At 45.4% G+C, this 12,237-nt stretch overlaps 1 protein-coding gene across 1 annotated transcript in view; it reads right to left on the bottom strand.

Annotated features, from left to right (window-relative positions):
- Positions 1–7,556, bottom strand: part of TRPC6 (transient receptor potential cation channel subfamily C member 6) — a 72,373-nt gene extending 64,817 nt beyond the window's left edge. Inside the window, exon 1 of the mRNA XM_035115113.2 lies at positions 6,721–7,556. Within this exon, the coding sequence (XP_034971004.2) occupies positions 6,721–6,866 (146 nt within the window). The 5' untranslated portion in view covers positions 6,867–7,556. The remainder of the gene's footprint in view (positions 1–6,720) is intronic.
- Between the last annotated feature and the right edge of the window lie 4,681 nt (positions 7,557–12,237).

Raw genomic sequence — 12,237 nt, 5'->3', positions numbered from 1 at the left:
GCTAAACTGGGGTGGAGGAATGACCCAGTAATCTTTTATTTCTGATTAACTTGCTTGCTTTACACATTTAAAGTGCTAATCATTCGACACGCACAAACTTTTATTATTCCTACAACTTTGGTGAGAAGTCATTAAGATTCTGCATCTGAGAAATGATGAGCATTTGGGTCAAACCTAAATTTATTTTCACCTCACTCTGAAAATAATGTATTATTATTATTATTATCATTATTATTATTCTTTCAAAGCAGGCGTAATAATTTCACGACACGTTAAAGGTATATCGCCTCTGAGAACCCGGCCCTAGGATGGATGGATCGCTTCCCTCTTAAATGCTGTTCTCCCCGATTAGGAAAAAAGAAAGGATATAAAGTGAGGCAAGTCATTTTGACTCAGGTTTTCTCTAAGCAAGCACACTGCAACCTCCTGTTAGCAACAGACAATGATCAATAGCGCTCACCCAGAGACTCTGGTAAAAAATGTGTTCCGTCAACTTTTGCTCAGTTTTACAATCTAAGAGGGCCTGTTGCAAATCACAGTGATCTTGTGGCCGGAGAGTTGGTTTTGTTGAGTTCAAGTCACATCCTTTCGGTGAATTAATTTATTGGCTACTGGAGGCCATTTATTTCACAGCAGCTGCCTACAATTCCCAAACTGTGGGATATATGTCAGATAGACAACAGCCTCCACTTTTTTGTTTCCAGCAAGTGCAAAAAAAAAACCAACCCTTTTCATTCCTGCAAAATCATCTACCTGTGCTTATTTTATTTTATTTTACTTATTAGCTTTATATATCACCCGGATTTTGGAATAAAATCCTTAAGGTTATTAATGAAGCTTTTAAAGTGAAGTTAGCAATAGACTTCAATTTCATGACAATGGGTATACTAGGAAACACTGCCATAGAGAAAGGTGACCAGCACACCTTCAAAGCAATGATACTAGCAGGAAAGGCAACAATAGCTTTAGGTTGGAAAGCTAGAGAAAAATAGATAGCAGAGGTCTGGACTAATTATTTGTTTGAATTTATTCAGTCAGCCATCATGGCAGTAACGTCACAGGAAATAACATGGAGGGCCAAGTCAACTACGGTATTATAAGGACCAGATGGAACCCCTATCTTCAATGGATAACAACTACTGGATCAGAAGACATTCAGTGGAAAGGAAAGACATTGTGCCCATGGCTGAGGACAACTGTTTGAACCCTTTCGATGGATTGTGGGTGGGGGAGGGGGTGGGATGGGAAAGGAAAAATGGTACGGGAAATTAAAAATTGGAAGGAGAGAATATAATGTATGTAAAAATTCTCGTACTTTAATAAAAAAAATCTTTTATAAAAAAAATATTTATATATCACCCTCCACAATAATCTCAGGGTTGTGGGTTCAAGCCCCACATTGGGCAAAAGATTCCTGCATTGCAGGGGGTTGGACTAGAAGACTATTGTGGTTCTTTCCAGTTCTACATTTCTATGATTCTATGTTTTTATTGTTGGTATCTTTATTGTTAGTTTTCATATTCGTCAAGTTTCTTTTATGTATGACCATCATGTCTGTCTCTTAGTGAAGACCCAGGTCATTGAGCCTGAGCTTCCACAGCCGCCACCCGACATGAAACACCATCGGCAGGATTGGCAGCGATAGCAGCAAATACGTTCAGTGTTTATAACATTTCATCCTCTTGCTAATTATGCTGTTTTAAATGTGCATTTTGTATTTGACTTCCTTTAGCCATGTTTTCTTTTGAAATGCTTAAGTTAAAAAAAAATGTTAGCCACGTTAAATGTGTATTCTGTACTTGACCTCCTTTGCAAATTTTTATGTTGAAATCTTCAAGATAATATTTTAGTTTCCTGTTAGCTATGTTGTTTTGAATGTATATTTCACATTTGACTTTATTCAGAAATGTTTTATTGAATTTTTTTTATGTAGGCTGCAAACTGTTCCCCCCACCCCTTTAAAAATATAAAGAAATGAAATGAATAACAGTGATAATAATATGTAGACTTATAACCACTGAGCTCCTTAATCTTAATCCTTTCCTATTGCTGCTGCCTCCTACCAACAGTCCTATTCTGTGCCAGGCTGTGTTAATAGGTTTTGGCAAGTTTAAGTGGTATAAATCAGAGGAGGTGGATAACAAAATGACTCATGTTAAGTAGTTAAGATACAAAGGGAAAGCATTAGCGAGGAAGAAACTATGCCTCTTACAGCCATCACTGAACGGTTCAGATTCTTGTCATGTTACATAGTGTAATCAGTTCTTATTCTGCACGGAGGAATGACTGTACCTCTCCAACACATTAACAAGTTAAAAGTTGTCAACAGCAAATCAAGAAACAGAAAAACAGGAAGCACAGCATGTTAAGTTCATGTGATTTCTCAGAAACTCTATTCCTTTAAACCAGGCATCCCCAAACTGCGGCCCTCCAGATGTTTTGGCCTACAACTCCCATGATCCCTAGCTAACAGGACCAGTGGTTGGGGAAGATGGGAATTGTAGCCCAAAACAGCTGGAGGGCTGAAGTTTGGGGATGCCTGACATCTGTATACATTTCCATGCATTATTTTGAATGTATACTTTCTGGATTTAATAATAATAATAAAATAAAACAGGTAAACAAACACAAATGCACCATTTAAAATAGCTTCATTACCGGTAATTTACAGTGATACCTCAGATTATGAACACAATTGGTTCCGGAAGTCTGTTCATAAACTGAAGCATTTATAAACTGAAGCGAACTTTCCCATTGAAAGTAATAGAAAGTGGATTAATCCGTCCCAGACGGGTTCCACGGAGTACTCAACCTGAAGCGTACTTAACCCGAAGCATGGGTGTAATTGGTTCCGGAAGTCTGTTCATAAACTGAAGCGTTCATAAACTGAAGCGAACTTTCCCATTGAAAGTAATGGAAAGTGAATTAATCCGTGCATGAAAAAGCAAGGGTTGAGATGGCTGAAGATCGCTTATCATGTATAATGAGATAAGAATCCGATATCTCTGTTCAAACCAGGTCCCTCCATGGTTTTGAGCTTGGTGATAAGTTGCAACTTATCAGTTGCAAGCAATCTTCAGCCATCTCAACCCTTGCTTTTTCATGCAAAACCATTTGCAGTCGTTTCCGGTCATCAACAGCTATCAGTCAGTCAATCACCCATTTCCACCACCCTTCTGAGTGATCCCCCCTCCCCATCCCCACCCCTCCCCACCCCTTCTCTACATAAGTGCCTGGAAACTTCCATTTCACTGTATCTGAAGAAGTGTGCATGCACACGAAAGCTCATACCAAAATAAAAACTTAGTTGGTCTTTAAGGTGCTACTGAAGGATTTTTTTTTTGTTTTGGATGAATCTTGACACTAGGGTAAGGGAATATGCCATGCAGATTAGCAAAATAAAATTACTGCTGCAGATGGCAGTGGTTTGTGTCCAACTTTCCCTTCTATTCACAAGGCATGCACAACTGGTTGTGACCCATTCATGTGTGGCATGGACTCCTGATGTTACCCCCCCCCTACTCCTATGGGGGAAAAGAGTTGAAATGTTGGTTGGGGAGGGGAGGGGAGCAAAAACATCTGTCGCATAACTGGATTATGCTTCAGGGGATGTTAATAATGGGCTGCTGAAATGAGAACTATCTGGCAAGGACTTACACAGATATTCCATGCCAGAGTGTGCTCATCTCTCCTCCTCATCAGACCCTTAACAACATTCCCTGAAGCATTATTCACTTACCTGACAGATGCTTTTGGTTCCCTTGTCTTCCCCACCCCACCCCCAAAATACACATTTCTGCTCCATTTCACACACACACACACACACACACACACACACACACACAATGCCTTCCTACACATATGTCGAGTCCAAGACGGACTAGTGTTATGTAGCAACTCCTAGTTCTGACACTTGAAAAGAGATGCCTCTTTTTTTCTCTTTTGCATTTATCATTTCCTTTATCCTCTCCACTTCCTGCACTGGGCTGTAGGCAGGAGATAGCATTACTCACTGCATCTGGAGAGAATTCATCAGTTCTTCAAATCTTTTTCAAGTACTGTATGTGTATTGCAGTAGAGTGGGAGGCCAAAGACTCAGGTTGGCTGTGCCTAAAAGTGCCTCTCAAGAATACAGTAACTCAAAGAATACAGAGTTCTCAATAAAGGTATTTCTGGGCACCTGGGGGTACCCTCCCTTTCTTTTCCACCTTCCTGGTGGTCTCCCCCCCACACACACACACACTTTTTTTTTCTTTGGAAGAGACCACTGAGTGTCAACCTGGGGGGACGGAGGTCTCTGCATCATTACCAGCAGACATAATGGGATAGGAGGAGGGGAAGCAGATTTCAGAGAGGTTTCAGAGAGGCATCTGGGTGAGCACAATGAGAGATCTCTCTTCCAGGTTCCCTTGGCCAGAGTGCAGGCTTCCCCCCAATCCCTCAGGTCACCACAAAGCAGCGATGGTCTCTTCTCTCACCACCCCTCTGTGAGCCATTAATTCTTCATATTGCTGGCAAAAAGCAACCCAATCACACACTCCTGGTGCCTTGTAGCCTTCCTCCAGCATGTGGCAGGTAGATCAACTCACATCTTTGCATCCTGCTAACCTTAGTTTGTACTCGCAATCATTTGTGGACATTAGGAGTCTCGCTCCATGTGAAAATGCACTGGGAGAGAGAGAGAGAGCGGAATATGTCCCTCCCACTCCCTCCCTTATTTGTAACTGCCCTAGTTAGAAGGAAACTATTATTCATTTCATTCCACTGGGATCTTTTCTAGTCTACAAAGGACCTCAAGGTGTTTAACGCTAGCACTGTAGGATCTCTAGAGCTCCCTTTGACAGCACCCCTGACAAACAACCTGCCGTAGTATATGAGTTCTCCACATTCACCTTATCCCCCCCCCTCTTTCAAATACACCTGTAACTGTAACAAAAAGCTCACGGCCAATCCTGTGTAAGAACCGTCGCCTTCTTTATGCACCCTGCCTTGTTAAGAGCAGGGGTGGGGGAACGAACCTGTGGCTCTCCAGATGTTTCTGAACCAGAAATCTCACCCTCCCTGACCACTGCACATGCTGGCAGAGCCCGGTGGGAGTTGGAGCCCACCAACACCTAGAGGGCCACACAGGCTTCCTCAGATAAAGCACCTTCACCCCTGTGTGTCACCTCCCTCCTTCAACATACACTTTACATACATTCTCTTCCTCACATTGCACTTCCCACTGATTGCCACACACAAATACGCTGCTCACTTACAGCCCTCACCAAAACACTCCCCACACATCCCTAAACCTGGGCAGGAAGGCGCATGCTCAAATGGTTGCCAACCTTGATGGAAGCAGCAGCGCTCAAAACCTCAAATCTTAACACATTAAAGAAGAGCTGTGGCTCAGCGGGAGAGCGCATGCTTTGCATGGGAAAGCTCCCCCTCATCTCTGTGCAGGGCTGGGAAAGCCTCCCGGCCTGAAATCCTGGACAACTGCTGCCAGCCAGTGTAGGCAGTACTGAGCCAGGTGGAACCCATGATGAGATGCAGGATAAGGCAGCTTCCTATGCTTGTAAATAGGCACTACATAAGTGTGTTGGTGTGGGTTTCCTCTTTGGCTATTCATTCAGCTGGGTTGTGAAGCAGCTCAGCAGCTAACAGTTCTGGGGTGCCAGGCAGGCAGGAGCCCAATGCCATATCCAGCCCACAGGGGACCTCCATTCCTATTTATTTCTCCGCTGCTTTTGGACAACAGGTTGGCCGCCTCTGCCCCTTGGGCATGGCATTGGCTACCTTCTACATCCCATCATTCCCACGGTTCCCACGCCTAGAGAGCTGGGCAGCAAGCAGCCCATATCTTTAATTCTTACCTGTAGCTAATGCCACCCTCAATTTTACACACCACCTTGGGATGGAAAGAGGGGCTGCCCCCCCCCAATCAATCAACATCAATACAAATCTGAGATTCTGCACACACACACACACACACACACACACACACACACCAACAAAAATCCTGGCTACACTCATAGGGGATGCCTCTCTGGCAGAGAAAAACACACAGACTCCATTGCACTCTTACACGAGAGAAACTACCAGCGCCAGCCTCGCTGTGGCCAAACCTATTCCCTATCTTCCCTCCACGGGTGCAGATTTGAATGAAATATTTGAGGGGGGCGCAGGTAAGCCCCGCCCCGCATAATCGATCACATGACACGGCACACTATTTGAATGGCAATGCTCATCAACTTTGGGAGTCCCCCCCCCTCAGATATTTTATTGTGGGGGGACGAAGGCTTATATTTCAGCTTCCTTCAAACCCCACGGCGGAAAGGCTCCCTAGATAAGGATCGCCCCCTCCAGCCCTGCCACATCTTCCGCGCGCTTTCCCTTTCCCAGCGGGGGAGGCTGGAAGCCACAGGTGCAGCTCCGTGAGGGGGAAAGCTCCGCGCGCCCCGCGGAGCTGCCTGAAGGAAGCCCTGAATCCGGGAAGCGAGTCAGACCGACCTCTTAGCAGCAGCCCCGCTATTGTTTCACACGACAGCCCCCCCCCCTTTGAACTCTTGTGTTTGGAAAATGAGAAAGAGAGAGCAGCTGGCTTCCCTCTGCCCCATTCCGACACCGCCGCCGTCGTCGTCGTTTGCGCAGCGCGTGAGAGAGACGCGCCTGACTTCCCACCCCTCTCCAAAAAGCGGCGCCCACCCCCTCACTTTGGCGGGAAAAGCCACTCACGCGGGGTAGTAAGCGTAGGGCGCGGTGCAGTTCTCCTCACACGCCTCCGAGTCCATCAGCAGGTAGTCGCGGCTGTCATTCCTCCGCGCCCCGCTCGCCGCCGGAGAGCCGTTCGGCCCGAAGGGCAGCTGGCCAATTTGGCTCATGGTGCTGCTGCTGCTGCTGCTTCACCCCGCTCTTGGTTGGGGTCGTCGTCCCTGAGAAAGCCCCTCGTTTTCTTCTCGAATTATTATTTAAAGGATGACCCCCCAAAAAAAACCTGACACAAACAAAGGTGGAGAGAGTGGGGCGCTCCTCGCACTCGGGGCTGCTGCCTTTCCTTCAGAAATAAGGAGAAAAAGTGGCCCCGGGGTTCCCGCCGCCGAGGAGGAGACTCGCCTGCTGGGCGCACCCTCCGCCTGCCGCCCCGCTCGCAGCTACGGGCAGCGCGGTGTCCCCATGGCGAAGGAGCCGGGGTCGCCGGAGCTCCAGCGGAGGCAGCGAAGCCCCGAGCAGCCCTTCTCCTTCGCTTTGCTGCCGGGGTCGCTCGCTGCAGTCCATGAAGGTAGCGGTGGCGGCGGCGGCCGCGGCGGCGGCAGCAACCGAGCAGCCCCTCAGACACCGACTGAGGCGAGCAGAGAGGGAGAGAGAGAGAGGAGTTACTATGTCAACCAGCGAGATCCGCCGCCGCCACCCCTCCGAAAGTCGTCACTGCCCGCAGCCTTTGCAAAAAAAAAGGAGTGGGCTTTAAAAGTTTACGCAGCTCCAGCTGGCGAGGAAGAAAGAAGGGGGAAAGGGGTGGAGAAGAAGAGCGAGAGAGAATCACATGGCGCAGGAGGAAAAGTTCTGGCGCGCCCGGCCGAGATGCGAGGCGCACCATTCCTCGCCAGCCACGCCCCTCGGTTCCTGCCCGCCCCCTAGGAGCTGTCGACGTTCCCTAGCTTTCCCCCTTGTACCCTGTTTCTCATATTTTAAGACATACCCATAAAATAAGCCATAGCAGGATTTTAAGCATTCAAGGAATATAAGCCATACCCCGAAAATAAGACATAGTGATAGGCGCAGCAGCAATGCCGGCCGCGGCAGGAGGAGGAGGAAAAAAATAAGACATCCCTTGAAAATAAGCCATGGTGTGTTTTTTTGAGGAAAAAATAAATATAAGACGTGTCTTATAATATGAGAAACACGGTAGTAGCGCAGGCACGTCCAACAGGTATCGTGGTCTACCAGTAGATCACTGGATGTCTGACGTAGATCACTGGTAGATCATTGGCTCCCCCCATACCTTGGCTCGCCGAAAAGAAGCTCAACATTTTCTCTCTGCACCCCTAAAAAACGGGCCCTCCTCCTCCCTAAAAAAAACCAACAACAACAACAACTCAGCAACTCTTTCACCTGAACCCAAAAAACAGGCTTTCGTTTGGAAAAAAAAAGCTCAACAACTTTGACCTGAACCCCAAAAAAGGGGGTAGATCACTGCCAGTTCTTAACTCTGTGAGTAGATTGCCATCTCTTGGGAGTTGGCCACCCCTGTAGTAGCGCATCAGGAGGAAGCGTCCGAGGGAGCAGCTCACCTCTCTCCATCGCCAAGCATCGTGGAAAGGTGTAGCTCCGTAGGTACAGCATAAGGCTCTTAATATTGGGGTCGTTGGTTCAAGCCCCACATTGGGCAAAAAGAGTCCTGCGCTACAGTAGGTTGGACTAGATCAGTGGTTCCCAAACTTTTTTTGGCCATGCCCCACCTAAGAATCTCTAAAATCCTGATGCCCCCCCCCATATAATTCTTATTCAAAAAGTTAACTATTCACGTGGAGGAAGCTTAAATTCCATTCACTGTTAATAACTCATTCTTGAATTGCCCGTCTTAAAAATCAAATTGCCCCCCCTCGTAGGGTGTGTGCCCCACATAGGGAACCATAGAACTAGATGATCCTCGAGGTTCCTTCCAAGTTCCAACACTATGATTCTATGATAAAGGTAAAGGTAAAGGGACCCCTGACCATTAAGTCCAGTCGTGACCGACTCTGGGGTTGCGTGCTCATCTCGCATTATTGACCGAGGGAGCCGGCATATAGCTTCCAGGTCATGTGGCCAGCATGACAAAGCCACTTCTGGCGAACCAGAGCAGCACACGGAAATGCAGTTTACCTTCCCGCTGTAGCGGTTCCTATTTATCTACTTGCATTTTGACGTGCTTTCAAACTGCTAGGTTGGCAGGAGCTGGGACCAAGCAACGGGAGCTCACCCCATCACAGGGATTCGAACCGCCGACCTTCTGATCAGCAAGCCCTAGGCTCAGTGGTTTAACCCACAGCGCCACCTGGAATTCTATAAAGGACACTACCATGGCTTTATGTGGAATTCTATAAAGGACACTACCATGGCTTTCTCACCCAGTTAACCCACAGCGCCACCTGGGTCCCTTATGATTCTATGATACCCTCAGCCAAAGAAGGTGCAGCTGCTCCAGTGTTTGCCTTCCTCTTACCCTCTCATTGCTTTTTTTATTATTATCCAGTATCATGATTGTTAGATAATGAGCCTGTGGCAAGGACTGCCTTATCCTTTTAATATCTGCACAGCGCTTAGGAAAGTTTTGACACACTTTACAAGTGTGCCATCCATCTCTTTGGCACAATAGCTGGCCATTAATCTGTCTTTTCAGGAAATACATTTGATAAATATGTTCTACTCATCTTTTATTTTTATTATTTCTTTTTTTAAGAAAAAATCCACAATGGACTGTAATCTTTTTTTTAAGGGGGAGGGAAGAGAAGAGGCATAAAGGATAACAAGGTCTTGTTACAGGATGACTTTCATGTAAATAAAATGGATGGCTTGCATTACGAAAATGTATTTCAGCCTCATGATCGGCGGTTGACTGGAAATTGTGTTTATATAACACAGATGTATCCATCTTCATGCTTGGCATGGTGCATGCCTTGCAATTAGGCATCTGGTTGTCTATTCTGGACAAATATCTAATTCAGAAATTTCACATAAGGGCCACAGAAGAGCCTGCTGGATCAGGCCAGTGGCCCGATCCAGCATCCGGCTCCCATAGCGGCCAGCCAGATGCCTGCGGGAAGCAGGCAAGTCATGGCACAAGAAGGTCTGGCTGAATGGTTATTGGAAGCAACACAGCTCTGCTGCTGAGTGCAGAGTTAAAGGATAAAGGGAGGAAAGCTTCAGTGTCTGAGAAAAGCTAGGAGGAAGGGAAAAAAGCAAAGAAATTCAAATCACCTCTACCACACTAGCTTTAACTCACTGCTGTAACGTGACTTTGGGGAAAAGGGAAAAGTCATCTCTACCTCACGTCCAGTTCATTAGACACCACATTTAAGGTTCACAAGTAATTGCAATCATACTTGAAAACGATACAGCATTTTCCAAACTCGCTTGCTGTTGCAAAGAAATACTAATTGGATTGAATTTATTCCACTTAGGCTTGCCTTCCTTATTGTCAAATTCCCATCTTTCATAAGATTTTTAGGCAAGCATGCTCAATTTTGTATGGATTTCAGTTTCTTTTACTAGCTGATATCAGTGCAGGGAGTTAAGGATATTGTGCTGAATATCAAAGACTAGGAGTACTTAGTGTTGTGTTTACTTGCTTTGGGGCCTCAAGAAAGACAGAAACATAGGATTAAAAAACCCAACTGAAATACTCTGTAATTGCTTCTCCCTGAATTATAGCTATTGAAAACATGTTGAAAACGCTGCTATGGACTGAACACAGTTTTGTGTGTGATGATTATTTTTTATTCTCCCCACAATTCAAAACATTGTGATTGTTCCTTTATTGCTTAAAGAAGGGGGTAATCAAAATATTATTCAGCCTACTGACACAGTACTTATAAACAAGCTTCAGCAGATTTTTGCTGCTTTGTTGCCCTCCAAAATTTATAAACAACACATTGAAGAGAATGGAGGAAAGAAAGAAGCGCATTTGGTTTCTGTTGCAAAATGACTTTGTAACCCAGGCTCAGTTGTGGTAAAATTATTAATCTGTAATATTAATTATGAATTTGGTTAGTCATTTTGTACAATAAAAGCTCAAAGTGTCCTAACAAAATTAAATACCAAATATAAAATGATGTTCGCTTTGAATGTATACTTTTAAACATTAAGTTTACTCACTTTGTTATTTATAGAATTGTTTTTAACCTTGATTTTTATTTACAGTGTTAATATATATTGTATATCCTTTGTAAACCATTTGGAGGTGTGTGTTTTTTTATTTAAGAGGCATACACGTTTTGTTAAATATAATAAATTTTATTAAATATAAAACAATAATAATAACAGTAATAATAACAACCAATAAAATTAGTATGGTATGAATATCATTAGGTCAAATCTAAGTCTGTGGCTTTAAATACTGTAAAAGAGTAGTAAAGGAACTGCTGAACTGCTGTTAAATAATACTTTTCAACATGACAAAAGACTTGACCATGTTGCAACCACATAGTGATGATTCCAGAAGGACAAGGCATTCTCCTGCCCCAACCTGGCTGAATGCCACATCATCCTATAGATTTTCAACCTTAACAGCTCCCTTAACCAACTACATTCTTTCTGTGGCACCCCTGTGGGGTTCAGGAGCCCAGTTATGTCACCCCTTGCCTGCAGAGCTGGCAGCCTCCCACCCTTTTTTGAACACCCTCTCTTGTGGAGTGTTCCCTCAGCGTCTTCTCCTCTCCCATCTCTTTGTAGCTAGGGCTTCTGCAATAAACAGCTGTGCAAGCCTTTTGGAGGTAGAGACACAAGAGGGCATCAGAGGAGGGGGGGGGAGTTGCACCCCTGATCATAATAATAATAATAATAATATATTTTTTATTTATACCCCGCCCATCTGGCTGGGTTTCCCCAGCCACTCTGGGCGGCTTCCAACAGAAAAATGAAATAAAATAATCTATTAAACATTAAAAGCCTCCCTAAACAGGGCTGCCTTCAGATGTCTTCTAAAAATCTGGTAGCTGTTTTCCTCTTTGACATCTGATGGGAGGGCGTTCCACAGGGCAGGCACCACCACCAAGAAGGCCCTCTGCCTAGTTCCCTGCAACTTGGCTTCTCGCAATGAGGGAACCGCCAGAAGGCCCTTGGTACTGGACCTCAGTGTCCAGGCAGAACAATGGGGGTGGAGACACTCCTTCAGGTATACTGGACCGAGGCCATTTAGGGCTTTAAAGGTCAGCACCAACACTTTGAATTGTGCTCGGAAATGTACTGGGAGCCAATCTAGAACTTTCAAGACCGGTGTTATGTGGTCACGGCGGCCGCTCCCAGTCACCAGTCTAGCTGCCGCATTCTGGATTAGTTGTAGTTTCGGGGTCACCTTCAACGGTAGCCCCACGTAGAGTGCATTGCAGTAGTCCAAGCAGGAGATAACTAGAGGATCATTCAAGGCACCCCAGGGTGCCGCAGCACACTGGTTGAAAACCACTGTCCTAGGGGTAGAAGAATATTAGACCAGGGACTAGTTAGAGCTAGTTTAATCTGAAGCTGGGAAGACCCAGAGACTTGACTTGAATATGC

Source organism: Zootoca vivipara, chromosome 4, assembly GCF_963506605.1.
Source record: "Zootoca vivipara chromosome 4, rZooViv1.1, whole genome shotgun sequence".
Taxonomy (NCBI): domain Eukaryota; kingdom Metazoa; phylum Chordata; class Lepidosauria; order Squamata; family Lacertidae; genus Zootoca; species Zootoca vivipara.
The sequence above is the reverse complement of the archived record's forward strand: the minus strand, read 5'-3'. Positions and strand labels throughout refer to the sequence as shown.